Source organism: Rhea pennata, chromosome 15, assembly GCF_028389875.1.
Source record: "Rhea pennata isolate bPtePen1 chromosome 15, bPtePen1.pri, whole genome shotgun sequence".
Lineage (NCBI taxonomy): Eukaryota > Metazoa > Chordata > Aves > Rheiformes > Rheidae > Rhea > Rhea pennata.
Window position 1 is genome coordinate 17,064,677 of NC_084677.1, and position 21,534 is coordinate 17,086,210.

The 21,534-nt window shown below is 44.8% G+C and overlaps 1 protein-coding gene across 5 annotated transcripts in view; it reads right to left on the reverse strand.

The window, feature by feature from the left end:
• Positions 1 to 21,534, reverse strand: part of CACNA1H (calcium voltage-gated channel subunit alpha1 H) — a 221,701-nt gene that overhangs the window by 51,818 nt on the left and 148,349 nt on the right. For all 5 annotated transcript variants that reach the window (XM_062588649.1, XM_062588647.1, XM_062588651.1 and 2 more), the window contains 4 exons: positions 6,258 to 6,409; positions 5,523 to 5,708; positions 4,752 to 4,869; positions 2,868 to 3,023 (listed from right to left, as the gene is read on the reverse strand). In XM_062588649.1, coding sequence (XP_062444633.1) covers positions 2,868 to 3,023; positions 4,752 to 4,869; positions 5,523 to 5,708; positions 6,258 to 6,409 — 612 coding nt within the window. The remainder of the gene's footprint in view (positions 1 to 2,867; positions 3,024 to 4,751; positions 4,870 to 5,522; positions 5,709 to 6,257; positions 6,410 to 21,534) is intronic.

The window sequence follows — 21,534 nt, forward strand, 5'->3', positions numbered from 1 at the left end:
CCTGCAAATGTCATGCCTGTGGTTGCTGGCCTTTTCTGAGGCGGCACTGAGTAATATAAGCTTTGAAAACTGCTCCATGTTTAAATCACAGTTTGTAACAGCTCTGAAAGGAGCCATTTGAGCTGGAGCAAGACGACGACATCCATTCGGCTGGGTCTGTAATCAGGCACTCAGGGGATATTGCACAAGGTTGCCGAATTCTGGCATCACATTAGCACGTGATCCAGCTCCAAGAGGGAAGGTAAGGAATGGGGGTCTGTACCTGAACAAAGGTATCTGCAACCTGCCAGGTGGCCAAGTGGAGTAAACTTCTTCTTTCTCAGAGCAAATGGGGCATGGTGGCTGCATGTGTAACAGTAGCAGGAGACTGTGCAAGGGCTCTCTGTGTCTAAATGCAAGATTGCTCAAGCTGAAAAAGAAGCATCCATGCACCAGAGAGGGACAGCCAGCCACAGGGCCAGAGATAAATGAGAGTCCTCAGGATTCCCAAATGCTTTCTACTTGGTATGAGCATCAGTAGTGGTCTGTACCAGTATCAAGAGAAGCAGGATACTGGTTCCCAGTTCCCAGTCATTCAGGTCACACATGCTGGTTATCATCCGTTTGCGTTTCCCTGGCATGCCCTCTTTTTCCACCCAGCTTTGCTCGTTGGTTGAGTCTGAGGATATCTGACATATGTCTGGTCACTGAATAGTCCCCTCTCTGGGCTGCCATATGGCCAACTGTATTGGCTGCTTCTCCATTCAATTCAGGAAAATCTGCTACAGCCTGTGTCATTTTCCAGCAGGACTGAGGTCCAGCACAGGCACTTCAAATACAACTAGCAGCTCTCCTAGAGGAAAATCCCTTCTGGGTTGGAATAAAGCAGTTAATGCAGAGCCTTGAGGAATACGGATAATTCCTTTGTTTTGCTCTTTCAAAGTTAGTTGCTAAAATGTCCAGCTCTGTCTATAACAGGTTGCAGTAACACAGGAACATGGCAAAGGTGTTACAGATCTACAGCAGAGTCAGAGGATGCTCAGATCTGTGACAGAGAAAACAACTTCATGAGTTCAGGCATAAATAATGCTAGCATCAACTCCAGGCACTGATACATGGTGCACAAGCTTGCTCTTGGGAAAGGACCTTCCAGCTATTCTTAGTAAGCTGTGCTCGATCTTCAGGGCATGGCCCACACTGTATAAGCCATCATGATGCTCACTAATGCAGCGAAGAGCTGTTTCTTGAAAGCGGTGAAGCCAGACAACTTGGGTCCTCTCTGTGTGCGCAGGTGACACCCACTGCCTTCAGCATCCATAAAACAGCCCTAAAGTAATGTAGATCAGGGTTGTTTTTTTCCAAATTGGGGCTTGGCTCCTGTTGTTTCAAATAATTTTCCTCTGCTAGTACTAGGAGGAAGCTGGGAGGGATGTTTTAATAATGAATCTATGCAGACATCCTTGAAGGACATAAATATGACTATGCTGGCTTGAGAGAAGGGAATTGTTGGTCCATGAATATTTCAGTTATATTCCACGGTCAGTGACAGTGTGTCTAAGTGTGATATAAACACAACAAATACAAGCATGATGCCATTTCTGGGTAAAAAATGAAAAGCTAAAAAAAAGAATAAAGAGTTTATTTCTCTTCTTCCCCTTGGGAGCTAAGGCAGTGAAAACTGAAGCCATTTTCTCATTTTCTTTCTGAGTCTCTGGGTCTCTAAAGCCACTCAGTGCTAAGTTGACTTTCCTTTCTTCCATGTTGCAGAAGTAAAAAAGTAATAATTAAAAAATCCTAAAGTATGACTCAAGTCTTTCAATACCACTATTCTTAGCTTGAACTGTGACTGGATGATATTATTTAAGTCTCAGAATCATTCTCATTTGCACTAATACTTTGAAAAGGTTCTCTTTCTGAAAATATATATGTGCATACACATCATTATATTTACAGACCAAACAGGATCATTATTCTCATTTAAATTCTCCCCCAAATGGATTTGCTCTGATCTGAAAGGACGATGGGGAACAGCAGGATAGGGCAGAGGATGATTGCTTTCAATCTCTCAGGGCTTTGAAAGCAGACTGGGTGGACTTGCTGAGGGAGAAGGAAGCTTAAGGGGCTGCAAGAGCCCCCTGCTCACACTAGTACTGCACCATTTGCAGCAGCACGATGTGCTGCTCCTGATCTCATGGCACAGGATTCCCTGCACAGCTGCTGAGGTTCCTACTCAGTTCAGATCAGGACAATGTATATCACTGTTGCCTGAAAAATAACATAATTTCTCTAATCCTCTCCATGTGAGATGAGATGCCTGCACTTTATCAAATTCCCTGCTCATTAACTTGATACAGACATTATTTTCAGTGTGGGTAAGGATTAGCATTTATTTGTCTCACATCATCCGAGGTATCTCAGTATTTAATGTTTGTAACCTTGAATCACAGCTTTTCTAATAGCTGTTCTACTAGCCCTAAATTACACGCAAGGGACAGTCAAAAGGAAAAGCTTGGATCCAGCCAGTCCACATCCTGCCTGATCCCCATGACTCCTGCCAGCCAAGAATCTCAAAGGAACCCAAAATACAGGACATAGGTGGGATTTAGGCAAACCTGTCCTAAGTGATTTTCTCATGGATCACATGAGACTATGTAGCAGATCAACCAAAGTGTTGATCTCCCAAGTCCCACACCAAGTCCAGTGAACCTTATTTGCAAAGACAGACTTACGGGAGCTCTGCATGCTCTGCCCTGCCCAGCTCATCTGTACCCCTTAAGGTTAAATTCAGGGCTGCCTGCATGACCTGAAGTTTGCACTTATAAGGACTGGTACCTACTGTTGCTTATGTTTGGTTCTGTTTTCTCCATCCCTCTCCTCAGACCACTTACCTCTGCTTGGAAGCCTTCTACCAGAATGGCAACAAGAAGATTGAAAAGCACGTAATTGCCAAAGGTCATCAGGGCCACAAAATAGAGTGCTGCCCAGGAGGACGTAGAAGCCATCCCATTGTAGAGGACCACATTCCAGTCCTCTTGAGTGAGGATCTGCAGAGAGGTGGAGGGAAAGACTCTGATTATTCCACTCCTCTCATGGCCAGGAGCCGCACACAAACACTCACTGACTCAGCCATTTCTGCCTCTCCTCTTGACCTTTTGTGAGCGTAATCATTAGCAGGTCTCATGAGATGAGACAGCAAAATGTTCCTTTATTTAGATCTCTGCATGTGAGAGCTCTCTTCCAGCCAAATCTCCACTCTCTACAGGAGCATCTAGCACACTGCTACCCAGGGAGATGACTTTTTCAGATACCAGCAGTGGTAACATGAAGGCTGTGCTGGTACAAATCCCATCATTTGCTGAGCGTATTGCCTCTTTTAATAACATTGTTAGATAAAAGGCCTAGGCCTGGGGCCACAGCTGTTGTCTCCTTTTGAAGCTGCCCTTTTCTTCTGCCCTTTTTAAGTTATCTGGAGCTGAGGGAAAGGGTAAGGGACATGGTATTTGACATAGTAAATGACACAGAGTGGCTCAAGAAACTTAGGGAAGAAAAATTGTATCTATTGGGTAAAAGCACTGACAAGCTGGGCAAAAACACACACATCTTTGCAAAGCCTTGTTCCAAGGGGCCTTCATCACGGATTCTCACTCTACTAGCTTTCCTGGAGCTCAAGCAAACCCAAGGCATATGAAAAACAGGTGACATCTTTGTGCTCCAGATTAATTCAAGCTCATAATGAATATGGCCTCTAAACTCCACCAGCCTCCTTATCCCCGCTCTGCACCGGAAAACAAGGTGACTTTAGGGACAGGAATGCAGTCAGTTGCATTGAGTCATGTTACTCATTAACCTTCACAGGATGTAGGTCCAAGCCCTTGTGCACAGTGCCAACTCTATTTGCCCACAGGACGGTTAAATGTAGACTTCTGTATTAATTTTACACCAGATAAAGAAAAAAATATGAACCTATGAGACTTATGCTGATTTCTCCTTGCAGAAAGTTAAATCTCTCTTTGTATGAAGGAAAACTTTGCAAGACGTCATAATCTTCATAGCAAAGATCCTGGACTGGTTTGCGCCTTGGATGCTACCATAATGAACACCTGCTCTACATTTAGAAATCTAGCTTAACATTGTCCACACTGTGCTCCACTCGCTGAACTTGGGCTGTAAAGAATGAACTGCTAAATAGAAAAGACTAATCTTTATATTGAGAATGTCCTGGAAATACAGTTTATTAATCGATTGTGGAACATAACAGTAATTGCAAGGATATAACAGATCTTATCTGCAAAGGAAAAACAGTTTTTACACAAAGAATTTCCCTGTATGCAAAGCCAGTCACTCAGGCTCTTATTTGTGACAGTATTTGTCACCCCTGGTTAAATGAGATTGTTTGGAAAGTGCATTTTAAGGGCAGTGGAGGATGCTGGCTTCTAACTCAGGAGAGAGAGCAGAATGGACAGTAGATACGTAATGTACTGTAGGCCTTGATTTAAGGAAAATAAAGTTGGATTTCCAGGCCTTCTCATACTTTATTTTTGCTAACAACAGATGGGCACCGTGATGCTTTTGGGTCGATTGCTTCTCCACCAGGGCTTGTAGAGACCAGCAAACTCAACTTGAAAATCACAAAGACAATCACTATGTCCTAAAAACTCTGAAGCGTTATTTCAATACAAGTTGAATACTTAATTTTTTTTTTTTTTTTTGAAAAGCAAAATGATTTGTCTACCTGGTTTACATTAAAACTCCTGGGAGGACCCAGAGCTTACCTGAAAGACTGTCACAATGGCCCAAAGCAGAGAATCAAAATTCTTTCTATCTGGAACTGTGTCTCCCGTATCAGTTTTCAGGCTGAACTTGCATCCAAAAAGATGCATGCCAAGAATGCTAGAGTGGGAAAGAAAGGGAGACAGAAGAAATATGGTGTGAAAAACGATTGTAAGAATCATTACAGTGCTTAATGTGCTCTGGGGCACATTCTTTTTGGTGTGCTTTGTATGTCTGTGGTATCTCCCGGAAAGATGGGCTTTTGCTGTTTGGTAATTCTGTGTGATGCTTCATTATAATTATCTAGATCAAAGTCAAATCAGGGATCTCATTTGTCTAGAAAATGATAAATCACGTTGTCAGCTGCCTGATCAATCTGGTTTCCAGGAACAGGATCTTGAGGAGCACCATAGGGTCAAACAGACAAAAGCTGGAGTCTGTATGACTTCCCTTTCAAATATGAAGCTGGTAGAATCCAGTTACTGACAGCTTCCTGAGACAGAGCTGAATGAACCTCCCAGGAAAACCACAGCAGTTGTTTGACTGTTGTTGCCTGTTTGCGTTCTGCATTCATCTGTAGAATTACAGTATTGCATGAAAAACTGAGACTCCAAAGAGGTAAATCCTCTGTTGAGAGTCTGCCTGTCAGTCTATTGTGAGCACTTCTGTCATGTAGGCAGCCTTGCAAATGTGCTCCATTGTTATTCTAATCTACGTGTTACTTAAGTGAGCTGAATGACTAATTGAAGGAGAAGAGCTACAGTCTCTGGTACCTGAAGATAAAGATGAAGAGCATGAGCAACATGCAGAAAGTGGCCACATTGTCCATCGTCTTCATCAGGACCACTAGCTGGCGACGGAGGGCAGGCATGAAACGCACCAGTTTCAGCACCCTGAGCAGTCGAAAAGTTCGCAGCACAGAGAGGCCTCCATCCGACTGGCCGATGATCTCCCAGACGCTGCAGGAATACCAGAAGGGAAAGAGACTATACAACAGCAGCACTGTACTGTGAAAACCCTGAGCAGACTGGTTTCTTACAAGCTTCACAAGCTGTGCAAGCTTCTGCACAGCTGCTGTTCCACCCCCATTTTAGCCTGGGATACAGTGTTCCCTTTGAAGAGGACACCAGAACAGTGCCCTCTTTTATCCTTCTGCTTGCCCCATTCTGCTCTGGGTTGTGTGTGACTTTAGGGGTGGGAGGGCAGGCTGCTAGGATACAGACACTCACAGTACTCCTTTCCCAGGATCAGCCATTCTGCACTTCAGTGGAAAATTCACTACAGTGCCAGATGTGCAGCATAAATAGACCTTTTCTCCATCTGTCAGGTCCATTTACTTTGGATGGCCCTTCTAAAGATAGGAATCCAACAGGCCAGTATTATAGCCCATCATACCCAGTGAGCCCTACATTAACATATGCCATACCATTCTTAGTCCCTTGTCCCACTCCCCAAATGGTCTAAGCCCTCAGCAGAAAAGTCACAATGGAGAAAGAGCTGGCAGGGACCTGATGACAACAATAATCCCATCAAAGATGTTGTATGGGTTCTTGATGTAGCCAAAGAGGCCAAAGGCAAGGAGTTTCAGGAGCATCTCCAGGGCAAACATGCTGGTGAAGACGATGTTACTGATCTCCAGGGCATTGGTCAATTCATCTGGCTACAAGACAAAAAAGCAAAATAGTCAAACAGATACACAGAAGAAATGGCGAAGTAGTGGTATAATCCTCTCCCTCTGAGATTTGTGCCAATGATGCACAAATGTTGCATCTTCCTGTGTTCCTCCCGAAGAAGAGATACAAGCCTAAAGGAAACAGCAGACAAGCAAGAGTCTTGCAGACAGTCCATGTGCGTTTTGCTAGAAACATGGAATCCCAGCCCATTTCTGGAGCAGCTGCAGAACAGTGGTGTCCAACTGGCCCAACACACTAAAATCCATATGAAGGAGAGCACTAATGTACTTTTGTAAGACACGGTTCCCAAGTGAATGGGCAGTATGGCTTGTAAGGCTCATATTAAGGCTTGCACTGGTCAGGAACACAGTTTATACCACACTAAGCCAAGCAGAGCTTTCTGGGTACTGCTACATGCAAAGTAGGAGCACTCTGTCAACACAGAGTAGCTGTATTCACATACAAACAAAGCCCTTTTCCTGCAGACATATCCTAAGAGATCTGGGAAAGCTAATACCAGCGAAAGCTGGTGGGATCAATGGTTTAATCCCCTGAGGGCCTTTGGAAATCCTCCCCAAAAGCCCAAGATCTTGTTAAAACATCAACGATATGGCCTCGGGCTCATCCCCAGGGTCAAGATTCCCTCCGTGATCAGTGGTTTCCACAAAGTGTGCAGGTTTGCATGCAGCTGAAATACAAAAACTGATCTTTCCATTCCCTTCCTCCACCACCAGTACCAAAAAAATTACCTAAGAGTTGGGCTATAATCTGCCTTTTCAGGTATAGCCTTACGTGTTCCTTTCCTGGGAAGTGTAGGAGCATCTGTCCAGCATCCTGGCCGGATGGTTCGTGGCCAGAATATGGTGCAATAGTGACAAATACAAAAGGTGACACTGGGTTTGTTCACCTACTGGAGCTATTCCCTCAAAGAGCACCAGGCTCTGTAATGTGTTTTTCTACTGCTCAAGACCCATTCCTTTGCAAAGGAAGATGAGTCTTTTCATTTCCTCAGTGTAATAATATTGTCTAGAAAAAGGTGTTATTTTCATATCTGACTCATCTCCTGACTGATAATAGCCTCCTTTGTTCTCCACCTGTCATTAGACACTATGTTAATAGTTGGCAGCTTCTCAGGGATGTTGTTGTATTATCTGAGGCTCCGCAGAGAGAAGACCATGGCACAGGCACGTCTAACTCTGCACTCTGCAAAATGAATGCTTGGCAATCGGGGGAGAAGCGGAAAGAGTTAACTCAGATCCTGGAAGAGCCCGAATATCCTGTACTATCGGTAGTGACAGTCTGTGGGCTGCTAATGAGCCATCATTCAGAGGCTAAATTACTTTATGAAACAAACTTCTGCTCAACCATTTATTCAGGAGAGAGAGCACTAAGAGCCTGAGTCCTCACGATTATAGCCCATATACGCTAATTACTAATGGATACCAGGGGAAAGACTGTGCCATCTGTGGTTTTCCAGGCTCTACCAAGGGGCGGCCCAGGTGGCTGCATGGTAAAAGGACCAGCATGGCTCTTGGGCTGCCCTCTGCATGCCTTCCTCGCCGTATGTAAGGCAATTTCCTCCTCGACATGAATCAGCACTTGCCTGCTCTTCCCTCCTCTGATGACGTCGAAACATCACAGAGAGTTCTTTTCTTTGCAAGAAAAACACAGATGAAGAAGACGGCTGCTTGAGAATGGCATTTAACCAGCTCTCCGGTGGAGACTGTGCCTGAAATAGTCCCCCAGCTCCCTAGTCCCTGTTGCACTGTAAGCAGCAGGACGGATGGGGTACGGTGCTCTCAGTGAACCTGAGCTGTTTGTCAAGCAGCATGCGGCTGGCACACTCGCAGTCTCTCTCCTCGGTCGGGGTTATGCAAGAGCATTCTTGACAAGAAGCAAAACAACTTGCTAAATTCCTGCCTCCCTCCCAGCAGCAGGCTGAGGCCTCCTCGGGACAGGGTGTTTGCTCCAGGCTGGGGATGGCTGCAGGACTTGCGAGTGTGCTGAGCCTGGGGAATTAATGACGTAACCACCAGCAATGAATCTGCAGCTCGAGCAGCTTCAAAGGGACAGGACAGTTGTGCAGCACTATGTCTGCTGGGAAACATAGGGAATACATCCCTTGCTTCCTAGCGCACCTTGTAGCCTGCAACACATCCGTTGTCTCTGAAGCCAATACAGCAGTCCACACGTTCTCCTTGCTTTTGCCAGGTTGTGCTGCCAAGAGTCACAACCTAGCATGAAAAGGAGGAGAGCTGGCGATCTTTTTAAAATCTCTAAACTTGGAGTCATGTGAATTTGACAAGACAAACTTGGGAATCATCACCAAAAAGTTAGCATCCAGCCTAGAAAGCCTGAGCTTGACAAGCTTAAAAACACCTTCAGGCAAGTGAGAAGAATTTGTAAGTTGTTATTCTTTAAAATCCCATACTTTATAAGCCAACATCATGATTTTTTGCAGCCTGTTGAACACTTGGGGTTGCAACTGGTCAATCTGTCAGTATTGCTGCTTGAATTGTTTTGCCAATTTCCTTTGACAATTTGGGGTCCTTATTGCTTACTCTCCAAGGTCAGGAGTTTTGCTTCATATATGAGATCACAGAGTTAAGGAAAAAGCTGCAGTGACCTCTCAAGAGAAAGGGCATGAGGAAGAAGGAAAAGAGAGGACAAGGAGATGGCACTGATGAGATCACCAACAGCTATAATGAGAAGCCGATCCAGCAGATTGAGCAAGGTAGCAAGGCTGAGGGACAGCTAGCTGACACTGCAAAGCCAATCGTGCTTCAGACAAGATCGTCGTTATCCTTTATTGCTCATGTTTGGTGTTAGATAGAACTAATTTGGTGACAAGGACGGCTGTAACGAGAGCTGTTCAGACTGTAATCCCGCAGTGACGAGAAGGCAGGACCCACTGGGCAAAGACAAGGATGGATAGCCCTGCATGCTGGCTAAGCTGCTGATGTGAGCTCTTGTGTTATTAGAGTGGAAGCCAAACAGCAGATGAGGCAAGCATCCAGTGATACTGCCTTCAAATGTAATTACTTTCTTTCAGCACCAACTGGAGCCTAGAAAACAGCCTGCCATAGATATTTTTATGGCTTATGAAATGGTTCGTTGCTCAGAGCACAATTCATTTCCTACTTCTTGCGCTCCAGGATGAGCAAAGATCTAAGAGGAGGGTCAAGGAAAAGACACTTGAAAGCTAAGATGGATTTGGCCATCCCTCTGGAAGAGGCCTCAGCCACTAGGAGACACTGTTGTTTTGTTCAAATTCAAGCCAACTCCAGAGCAGGAATTCTTCCAGGAGCCCTTATCTCTGGGAAAAACAAAATGTTGATTTGCTGAAAACAAAACTTTTCATGGCAAGCATTATTTTCATCAGACTTGCTGGCTGGAAGAAAATGAAGTTGCAACAAAGCTTTAAAATTGTTGTGATGTCTTGTTTTGACCTTCTCAGAAAAGCAAATTTCAGGTTTTTCACTTGAAGTTGTGTTGAGAAATGCACCTTCCTTTCTAGCAAAGGAAAGTCAACAAACCAAAGGTTGGTATCAAAATGATGCAGAGTATTTCCAAAGTGGTACTGCTTTCCCTTTTGTCAAATGAGGGAGGAAACCATTTTTTTAAACCCTAAGAACTCAGACAAGGAAACTATTTCTGCCCTTTAGGGCTTCAAACTGTGTGCATCAGTGAAAAGTTCTTTTGCAAAGCATGGCGAGAGAGCAACAGCTTTGGATAACTCCACATCTGCTGCTATGTTTGACCTTGATATTAGTCCAGGTTTACAAGACAGAAGAGGCCAAACAGAGCATGGCCAAACGGCATGCAGGTGGCTTTGCAGGAGGCCAGGAAACACCCAGGAATGTCTACACCAGATGCAGTGCAAGGGATGGTGGGCAACGCTGTCGCTCGGTCCACAGTGCCACGCATGGAGGCTGCAATGGGAATTGCCATCCCAGGAGACAGTCAGCAAAAACGGCCACAGAGAGCAGTTTAACTGTTCTACCAACCCAGTCTGAGACAGCGTTTGGAAAAGGGTTCCGATCTGGATACAAATTTTATAGATTTGAGATTGAAATAAATCTTCCTGCTTTTTTTTGCAGGAGAAACAGCAAGTTTCCCACCATTCAAGAAAAGGGCAGAAACTGTATGGGATCAATTTGCAAGATTTCAGCATCCTTGAATAAAAGTTCAAAGTAACAATTAGCCTTGACTCCAGGCAAAACATGTCCCAGGAAAGCACAACCACCTCTGCTCGCTTTGAAGGCCATATTTATACTGCAGAATATTTCAGTGATTCAAAACCGTGTTTTTATTAGGGACAAACCTCAAATGTTCAGTGGTTCATTCTGAGTTCAGATAAACAGACAAAAAATCCTTTTCTAAATAGTTTGGGTCTGAAAACCTTGGAAGACTACTCTCTTTCTGAGAATCTGATACTTCTGGTTTCAGCAAGACGGAGCTAGCACAACCCAGAGCCTTCCTGGAATTAGAAAGCGCAGAGCGATTCAATAAAGAAGAAACCCACAATGGCCACGTTATTGATGGCCCCTACGAGCAGCGGATGAAGAATGGGAGTAGGACTTTACAACTTTAGCTTCTCCTTGTGCAATTGAATTACTAGATTCCTTCATGCAAGTCATTTTATCTCTTTGTGCTTCTCTTTCCGCTCTTGTCTATTTTCCACCTTGTCTCTCTCGACTGCTGCATCCACAAAAACCCCTTTTATGCAGCTTATGCTCAGTCCTCAGCAGGACAGCAGCCGGCCTTGGCCAGGGCACCTTTGTGCTCTGACATCGAGAATAAATAATCATGCCTCCATCACAGCGGCAAAGGGCTGTTAGACACCTGGTGCCTCCCGCTGAACGAGTGGGAAGGACCTGGAAGGGAAGGAAGTTCCCAGAGTAAAAGATGAGCTTGGCTTCGCAACCTCCCCTGAGCCCAAAGCAGCCATTTGATTCCTCCTGAACAGGGGAAGCTGAGGCTGGCAGAGATGCAGAGGAGTGGTAAACAAATTCAGAACATTTAGTCTCATAAACATCCTTTGCACTTGTGTTGTTTTTTCTCTAGTCCTAGGCCTAAAGCTGTCAATGGGATTTTGAGCACTTGTTTATGTTGGCTTTTCTGCTTTATATTTTAAGCTCGGTCTGCAGGGACTCTGACCAGGAAGAGGAGACATAACGAACTGTCAATTTGTGCTTTGCTTCTGGACAATCCTTATTTTCTCTCTTCACCCCGTTTTTGAGAGTTGTCATTTTCCAGTAACCAGGTATTCCCTTGCAATGCATTTCACCTGTCTACAGTCTCTAGCATCATCCTCATTTCACAGAAAAAAAAAAAAAAAAGGGCACGGCGCAGGGGAGAAAGTCTGCAAACTAATTACAATAAGGTGAGGGAGGGAAGGAAATTCCCAAAACCGCAACTGTTTGGATTAACAAACCCAAACTGTGGTAATTAGTGCAACACTGGATAATCCACCCAGCATTACACAGCTTTCTTTTTAAGTATGTTCATAGGTTGCAAACGCACTTGCAAGCTGTGCACAGAGTCTAACGGAGGGATTGCCCAGCAGTGCCTGATACTTCCTAGCAAAGATGCAATAACAAGCAAACACGGAAAAACACTCAGGAAGAACAGTTTTAGCTGCAAGGACTCTCCCCACACGGCATTTGTGCATAGTCTCCTTTTGAATACGAGCCCCCTTCACCAAGGGCCAGCCAGCGGTGTCAGCTCCGGCTCTGTGTCTGATCTATGGTAACAAGATAGGAAGACCCTGCTCCACCCTGTTGAAAAGAAACCTAGTTTGGGGGAGTTTGAGATTCAATTCACTCGATGAGCCATGGTCAGAGTGAGGACAGGAGCTCAAAGATTTCCACCTTCCTCCCGGCACTGCCAGACCACAGAACTGATCAGAGAGATGTTCACGCAGGCACGCTGACGGCTTTTCGAAGTGCCGTCTCTGCACGCCATACCCATAGACAGGTGATACCTGGACACCGGCAGCCTCTGTCGCAGCGTCACCAGCTGCGAAAAGGAGAGAGCCTCATGAAAATTATGCAAACTGATAGCAACCATGACGCATCTCCTCCTCTCACAGCTGAGAGGAGTCTCACGGTTCACTGTTTCACCCAGTGCTTCCTGAGCCGGCAGGAGCACGCAGACACGGTGAGCAGCGACCCTCCGGGGTCCGTCGCTGCTAGGAGACTTGCGACGCAGAAGGAGCTGCCGGGCATTCCCAGAGCACACCGACTGCAGGCCCTGGCACTATCTTTGAGTTGCTTTTTGCTCCAAGCAGGGGGATTAAAGCCTGCTTGCTTTACTTGCTGTGCCATACCGCCTGCTACATAACTAATCTGTTTAACTGATGGATTACTGGACTCCATATTACGTTTTTTGGGTTTATGTGCCACTGTGAAAGCAATCGCAAGATAAAAGCCAGTTTTCTGGGACAGATTAAAGTGATGATTTGGGAGGGATTAGAATTTTTTAAATAAGAAATATTGTTCAAAATTTGTGGAAAATAGCTTAAATGGGTTTGAAGCACTAGCACCACAGGAGGGGAGCAAATCAATGAAATTGCTAAAGAGAGCTCAGCATTACAAAATATTCCTTTAACTTTTTGCAGAAAACTAGAACATGTGGTGGATGTACATGTATAATACTAATATTACAACCAAACTCTTAGTATACTAGGCAGTGAGCATTAGTCTGTGGCCCCGGATGCCTGGGTGCCTTCCAAATACAGGATGAGGAGCTGGGTAAAACATTGCCTGGGATTGCTGGAGGCTGGGTTTAACCCAGCATGTAAGTGCAGGGATCTCTGTCCCTCAGCCCCTTTCTCTTCATACCTGTCCTTGGAGGTGGCAGCTTTGTCCCAGCCCTCCTGGCACCAGGTGGTTCCCTCCTCCCAGTGCACAACAGCTCAACTGCATCCAGAGTCACCCCCAAATCCTTGCTCTCCTATGAGTTCAAGCTTTACAGATATTTGAGACCCTCAGCTGCATTTCTGGTACTCTTGTTCCCTTGAAAACTTGCGTCAGATACCAACTTCTGGCCCTCACTCTTTCCCCACAGCAAACCAAACCAAAGAGGAACCCTTGTCTCCTCCTGTAAGCTTTTCACAGGCCAGGAGCTATAATTAACTGTCACATCATGGGCATTTCAGCCCTCATTCCAGCTAACTGACCTCTCCTGGGCACAAGCACAGGTCCCTCTGAAGTCAGCCCAGCAACCAGTCATGGCCTGGGACAGGCCCAACCTCAAGTTAATTAAATGGTTAATGGAGCACAAAGAGGAACCTGTCACTTTGAGTGCCAGCGAGGCTCGCGCTTACTATCCTGTCCAGGACAATGTAATCGGCCATTCGGAATGAGTTTGGAGGCCTTCCGAGCCCTTTTTCGGGGGTTGGTCTTTTCCCCTCAAGCACAGCAGGTATTTATTACCTGGGAAAAGGGGGGCTCTCCTGCCTCCCTCAAGCGTTACAGGCTCTACGTGACTGGAACAAGAATAATACTGGAAAGGCCCAGGATGATACCTGAAAAACATCACTTTTTGGCATGGGACACGTTGTCCCTGCAGATTTACACTGCAGGATGCAGAAATGATGCTGAAAGGAGGCTGCTGCAGGTGCTCCCCAGCCTGGTGTGCAGCTGAAGGCAACTGCGTGCACCTGAAATCATGGAATAAAGAAGCCCAAGGCACTACAGGCCAGCAGCAAACTTCATACCTGAATGAGAACTTGGGTGTTCAGCCTCACGTGCTTTGAGAGTAACTTCAGGCTCTGGTAAAAGCAGTACTGGCTCGAACGGGACGTCAAACAAGCTTCACGCACTAGTAGTCACACCACAAGTGTGTGGTGTGGCTAAACTGCAGTACCAAACATTGATACATCCTACGGCGCAAAGGCAGGAGAGGGAGGGAAACTGTGGAATCTCACCAGCATAGACTCAGTCCTGCAGTAGTTTTATGCAGAAGAGACAAGCTTGTTTTAAACTCTGCAAGCTGTATGCTTGTTTTTATTTATTGTTATTTAGTTCTAATGTCTATTAAGCACTTTGGAAAAGGCCCTCTCTAAGGGAATTGGAACAGTCAGAAGCTTGCAGCTGAAGCAAAGAGCTGTCAGGGAACATAAGTGACCTCCAAAGACAGCCAGCAAATGTAAAAACTACATTTTGACCTTTATTTTTTTTCCTCCTTTTTTGCTTGTCAAAGACCAAACTTGATAATTCTGATACGTCTACAGAAAAAATGCTCAAAGCAACTTAAGACTTGGCTTCTTTCCTCTTCTCCATTCTTCATTCTTAATTTGAACTTTTTAAAAAAATTCAAAGAATAATGCAAGTGGCCTTTGAATTTCTGCACTTGGAAATATTTTCCTTGTAAACTACTTTGAAGTAGCTTATTGACTACAGCATAAGATTCTTACTGTCTTAAATTCAATTTCAGGATGCCATAGCTCCTAGAGGACTGCCCTGCCACTATGATGCCTGCTATTTCGAGGAGCCATCTGCTCTGCTTTTGGTAGTTAGGCCCTACATCCTCTTGGAGCCAAGAGCCTCTCGCAAGGAGGGTCTAGCTGCCACTAATGTCTCTACAAAAAGCTTCAATAAGTTTGTGCTTTCTGAGGAAAAAAAGTTTTTTGAAAGATTCCCCAAGAGGCCCTAATTCAAAGTAGGCTGGAAAGTAGAGGAGAGAGAGAAATCCCCTCCTCGTGCCTATTGATGAATGTTCTCACTCTGGCTTTGGAATTAAAAACGGAGAACTTACTCTCATTCATCTCAACTCTCAGGTTTTATGCCTTCCTCTAAATGGGATCCTTCATGTGGAGCGATAACAGTTTAATTGAAGATAGCTGATGGTAATTTTTCTTACTTTCAATTGACCTACTTGATCTCCTAATGCTCTGTGGAATTGCTTTTACCTCTCTGCTCAGTGGCATGAAAGTCACTGTTAATAATTACTGACACAACTGGATACGAACACTGCAGCCAGGTGAATGCAAAACGTGCTGCTCCTTCGTGGAGCTGCAAAGATGGCATTGGTGGACAACTGCAAGAAGCATATAAGTGCAATGTATCCTGATGTTCAAAAAAAATGCCACTAGAGTCAATGATACCCAGCAGTGACAACATACCAAACTCAGTATATCCTCTGGAGTTTTTGTGTAAACCCTTCAAGCTCAAACGGTGCTGATTTTTGACTTGGATTTTTTTCTGTAGAAGAAGCATTGGCTGCCACAGTTCTATCTCTTGCAACTAGAGCTAGGAATCAGAGAGTTTGTTTTCTGGGATAATCAGCTCCTCTCTGTAGCTTCCCTCGGAAGCTTCCCAGGCAGGATGTCCCATGTGGCATGACGTATCTATGCTTTGCAGCATTACCTTCTCATTTCTCAGTTTCATTCAGCAAAATGCAATCTCATTTCAACTGGCGTAAATGCCAAGCTGAATTAGATCAACTGCTGTCTTCTCCACCTTCAGGAAGAACGGACCTGGGCAAGTAATCTGAAACACTATCACTAGTTGCAGAACTAAAGCTTCTATTCTTGAAAACCAGGCAGATTATATCTTGATGGAGGCTCACATAGTCTGACAGATGGCTGAAAAAATAAGCCTTAAAATAAAAATAAGAATAACCCCCAAAACAAGGCCAAAAGGTTTGGTTATTAAATAAGAAGTCTCAGGAGGAAGGAATGACGTCTCCAGATAACAACCAAGGCTGAATGCTTGCAGCAATACACCGAGAGCACTGCAACAGCTCTTCTGGGGGCAGATGCTTGAGCATATATTCCATGAACTGGTCACCTCTGTTGTACACTGAGATTAGTTTCACAGAAAAAAAAGGAGAAAACCGTAAAGATGACTGTGCTGAGGGGAGCAAAGGCTGAATCATTCCTCCTATGCCAAGCACAAGCGAGGAACTGCCTGTTCAGAGTGAGCCCAGTGCTTGGCAAGCTGCAGATCAGCCCTTTGCTCATAGAAATGCCATGGCTGGTGCCTCATCTGTGAGAACCCACGTGGTATGTGGACCACAGCGAGCTGGGAAACCACCCACCAGTTCAGAAATGGACCTGCTCTTTTGATCCTTCCCTCTTCTCTCTTGAGCAGCTGTTAAATATGAGGTGGCTTCTCCCTACGAGCAGAGTTTCATCTCACCCCAACAGTTTAGTTCCTCTAAGAGTGCCTGATGGAAAGCCATGGGAATTATATGGACTGAATCATTCCTATCCATATGCTGGGTGACTCCTTCAAAGAACCAGTAGATCTGTGAGGTGTGACATCTCTTTGCAAGGCCTCTGTTGAATCTCATCCAATCTAGTTTGCTTATCCATATCGATAAAAAAATTACAGTCACTCAAGGAGTCAGTCTTGCCCCTTGCAAAGGGGTCTCAACCACTGTCTGTACTGAAGTCAATACCAACTGGTGAAAAATCAGTCTGACCAACAGAATCTGCTTTGCTGGCTAATCACAGAGTATACTTTTTTTTTTTTTTTTTAAGAAAATGATGCATCATGAATACTTATTTATTTTTTGCATTTTTTCCTTTAATATTCCGATTGAATATATCTTGCATTGTGAACCATCAACTAGAAAGAAGAGCTAGAGACTATGTTTTCCTTTTTGATGCATACTGAGTCATAGGATTCCAGTTAAAGAATTAAAGAAAAAGCACTGAATATTGTGAGGCTTGCTATAAAATGATAGACAGGAAGAACACTGAAGTATGCTACAGCCCATCTGAAATGAAAAGAGGCCCTGCCCAGCTTCTGCAAAATAAATCAAGACTGACTTTCTTTGCAAAAATCTTGTAGCCATTTATAATTGCATATATTCATGCAAATACATGATCCCACCACTAGCCATACAAATACACCAATATATTCACCCTGCATAAGTTTGGAGTTTTAATCTGATGCAACAGATTTCTGTTTTGTTTCTGAATTTGGAACTGGGATGCATGATATTTCGTAACTCCGGAGGAGCAGAAATTGAACAGCAGCAAGGAAGTTCCTCAGTACAACTCTGCAATATCATCCCTCAACTTTTGCAGACGCAGACATAAGGCAGCTGCAGAGCCTATTTCTAACTGGGCCCAGAGACTCTGCAGTCACAGGATGCCAATCACAGCAGGATCTGGCCGTGTTCATTAAAGGTGGCAGGAGCATGAAGAATGATAGAATAAAGAACTGTTTCCAAGCTCTTTGATTGTTCTGCAAGAGGCACCTTTAGCTATGATTACATTATCTTTTCCCACATCCAAGCAATAGGATGGCTCTCTGATAACAGAGAGATCAAAGGCCTTTGGGTTGTCATTAGTGGGCAAACTCAATAGAAGTTGTTTACTTCACCCAAGCTAATGGCACTGGAAATATTTAATCAAAAAATGGACACACACTCCCTATTACTGCCAAGATGATTCAGAAGGGGCCACTTAAATCTATTTTGTCAAGCCATTACTCATCCCCTGCTAATAGACCTTTATAGAGAGTCTCTTTGAAAAATGTGTATTCGTGATCTGCGGGTTATGTACTGGTATTAGGAGATGAGGCACATCATGAAAACATGAGAGAGGGCTGCTGATGGGAAGAGCAAGATGGGGAAATGTTTAGTCTACAGCTCACACAAACCTTGACTTAGTCATCTTTTAAGCCCTATGAAGTGGGCTGATGGGGAAATAAGTTCAAGGAGAGGATAACTCTTCAGAAAAGTTTGAGCAATCTGTTGTATTTAACCTCTGAGCACTCAGTGGAAGAAGGAAAGATGATGATGACTTTCTGCAGAGGTTCAAGGATCTTGGGGTGGACCAAAGAAAACAAAAAAGTAGGGTGGACAGCAAGAGAAAATTTGGTGGTGCATCTTGCATAACAGCAGGGTGTTGTCTACCAAAGAGAGCATAAGAATCTCGATTCTTGGGTCACCAAGGGAAGTGTCTACAATGAGACACCAAACATCATGATTCCTGAGACCTTTCCTAACTCCTAGCTTTATTATAACTAACTGTCTAGGTTGTTACATGATCCTGACCATGTTTCAAAAATCTGGGTACCATCAGTTCTTCAAGAGATTCCCTTTGGGATGTGCAGACTTTCAACAGCCAAGGATACCCACCTTCTGCAGGTGTCTTGGAATACACGAAACCACTTATAAGCAGGTAGGAAGAGCTGATCCTGCTTTGGAGCAAGAGAATGGACTAGGTGAGGTGAGCCCCATCTGCTGTGATTTTTGTGATATTGGATGGAAAAGAGCACGTGAGTTGTCAGAATCCAGGCCACTGCTAGTTCGGGTAGTTGCATATTGTCATTTCTTTCATAAACTGACCAAGCTCAATTTGCAGGGCCATTCTGTGGGGACAACACAGTTAGGGGAACCTCCAGCCCTTCTCCTCCAAGACAAGACTGAGCTTGGTATAGACTCAGTTTTGATGCAGTTCCTCTGCAGCTTCCAGAAACACTCCTGAGGAGCTTACAGAGTCAATAGCTTCATCAGCCTGGAAATGATTATGTGCAAATCCACATGCGCAATACACGTAGCAACTCCTCTCCTCACTGCTGTGCATCTTACAGACATAAGCTAGGTGCCAGTAAAATAAATTCAGGGGAAATCCACCTTTCCTCCTCCTCTAACAAACTCAAAGCAACGCTAGAAATTGTTACAACCCACAACAACTGTTATCCTGAGAACACAACGTTGTGCACAGCTCAGGGTGCTGCAGCCTGCGGCTGAAACAGGCAGATGGTGAGCTTTAGAGCTGCGACACTGTTCTTGGAAATGACTTATCGGTACATCCTTCTTAGCTATGAGCATCATGTTAAAGTGACAATTAAAACCATCCACAGCGATCAAAAGAAAGAGCAAAGACGAGAAGGTAAAAAACTACAGTTTGTTCTTGCCACCAGCCTGCAGCAAGTGCTGTTGTGCCTGGCAAGGCAAGGCTGCCAGGTCCTGGTCTTTCACCTGCGGCTTCAATACCGGCCTGCATCAGAGTAGGAGGAAGAGTGGTGAGCAACGCAACATGGACATTTCTGCCAGAAACAAGGGAATGAGCTGTGTTAGGAGGCCCACTGCCCCATTTTAGTTTCTGTGCAAGTGTAGTGTGGCCATTCAAGACAAGAAATTTAAAAATAACTAGAGTCACCTTCTACTTGCTCCTCGAGATGACAGCACATTGCTCGGCTAAGGTAGGAAAGGAGGCAAGAGGTAAGTAAAGAAAGCGCAAGCCAAAGCTATCCTTCAGCGCGGTGATGTACCTCAGACAAGGCACGAAGCAAAAGCTGAGAATTACTGAATGTGAGCATGAACTAGTGGAAGTGCTCAGCAACTCTCGCCCTTCCTCACATCAGCTCTTTGGATATTACCGAAAACTACTGGATTTTCAGCTGGGAGGATTCCTTGACTTCAGTCAAACTGCCAGAGTTTGAAGGCAGCCAAATGCTTCCACCTTTTCAACTTCTTGACAAAAAGAAACATGAAGTGAAATTATATAAAACTACCACTAATATTCAGAGATGACGAAGGAACAAAATTCACTGAAAAAAACACTGCGCTGGCTTTGCAATGGGTTTTTCTTGCAATATTTATATCTAATAATAGAGGAAGAACACACAAATCCAGAAAGCAATACTTGAAAATAAGAAGGTGGCTTTTCATAGCATTTCTTACTCATTTTGCACGAGCCACGCCTCAGCCCTAAGCATGCCCCAGATGTGTGTCATGTTTCTGTTGATATGGGAAGAAAATGATACAGTAAATGGAATGACTAAAATTTTCTTTTTAATATAATGAAATAAAATCACTGCTAAAATAGCAAAATAGCAGTTATAATAGCACTAATAACAGAAGCGCTAATTAAAACTATTGTAATCCAGAAGTACTACAAGGCTGCTGTGTCGACCCTCAAAAGGTGCAGGACTGCTGAGCACCTGAGACTCTCTCCCCAAGCTGCTGGAGTGGATGCATTTGGTTTGGGAGGTTGTTAGTTCAGCTTGTGTGCATTGGGCAAAGAGGACTGTCATGCTAACAGTAATTACACTGCTAATAGCAACAATAATAACACCTCTCAAATCATCAGCACTGATGCTGTGAGTGGCAAAACGATGCAATTATGCACTGCTGTTATTTCAAGTGGAGTTGTGAGGCAGAAAAAAACAAAGGTAAAAGAGGCAGCACACGACCCCTTATTTATCATTTCCCAGCAATTTCAACATGGAAAATGCCTGGTTTGGGTGAACCTTCTAGCCCAGAGGAGTCCAGAGCCCATCACCACCAGGGGAACCTGCCTTTGGCATCACAGTTCATGAGTTTATGCTGGGAGCCAGGTGGCTGCCTATTCTCAGGTCAAGGATGGGACCATCATCTACTACCTCCCTTGAGCCATACTCAGAACTGGCTGCACACATGAATGGTAGATTTTTATCACGAGGGCTGGGCCTGGCCTTCACGCTCTGCGCAAGCTGTGTTATCCTCTGCACTACTTTGACATGATGCCCCGTCCCAATCTCTCTGCTGCGTGGAGGAACTCCCCTGGGCAAAGAGGAGAGGTGGCTCACTGCATCTCCTGCTCTCCCACAACAACGCTGGGGCACTGGTCGGCCACCCTGCAGCACTGCCGACCACACGGCTCTGCTGCCCACTGCCCACCATCACCCTTTCACCTGCGGAAAATCTGTCAAGGAGAGCAACAGTTCAAACAAAATACCCCAGATTTCATTTGCAACTTTCCTTCGTGCCACGCCTGGAGTTTTCCTCCAGGCAGCATTTCATGTCTGTCATGCCTCTGGCCAGCAGGAGCCACAGGGAGCAGGAGCTTGGGAAGGGCTGCAAGGCCCCCTGCTCCAGCAGGACCTTGCGGCTACATCCGCCTCTCAGGCCGTGATGCAGCTCCCTGTCCCGGAGAAGAGCAACCCACCCTGTCAAAGAGGCGATGCCAGGAAAAAGCAATATTGATCCATATCCTCTGAACAGCTACGTCAGTTTTAATATGAAACGGTCAACACGAGGTTTTATTTGCAGAGAGCAGGAGCGAGAGAGACTTTAGATGCAGTCTCCAGCATAGCAGCTTTAATAAACTGGCAAAGCACTGACCACGTGCAAACAGCAAGCACTTGAGAAAGCAACCAAG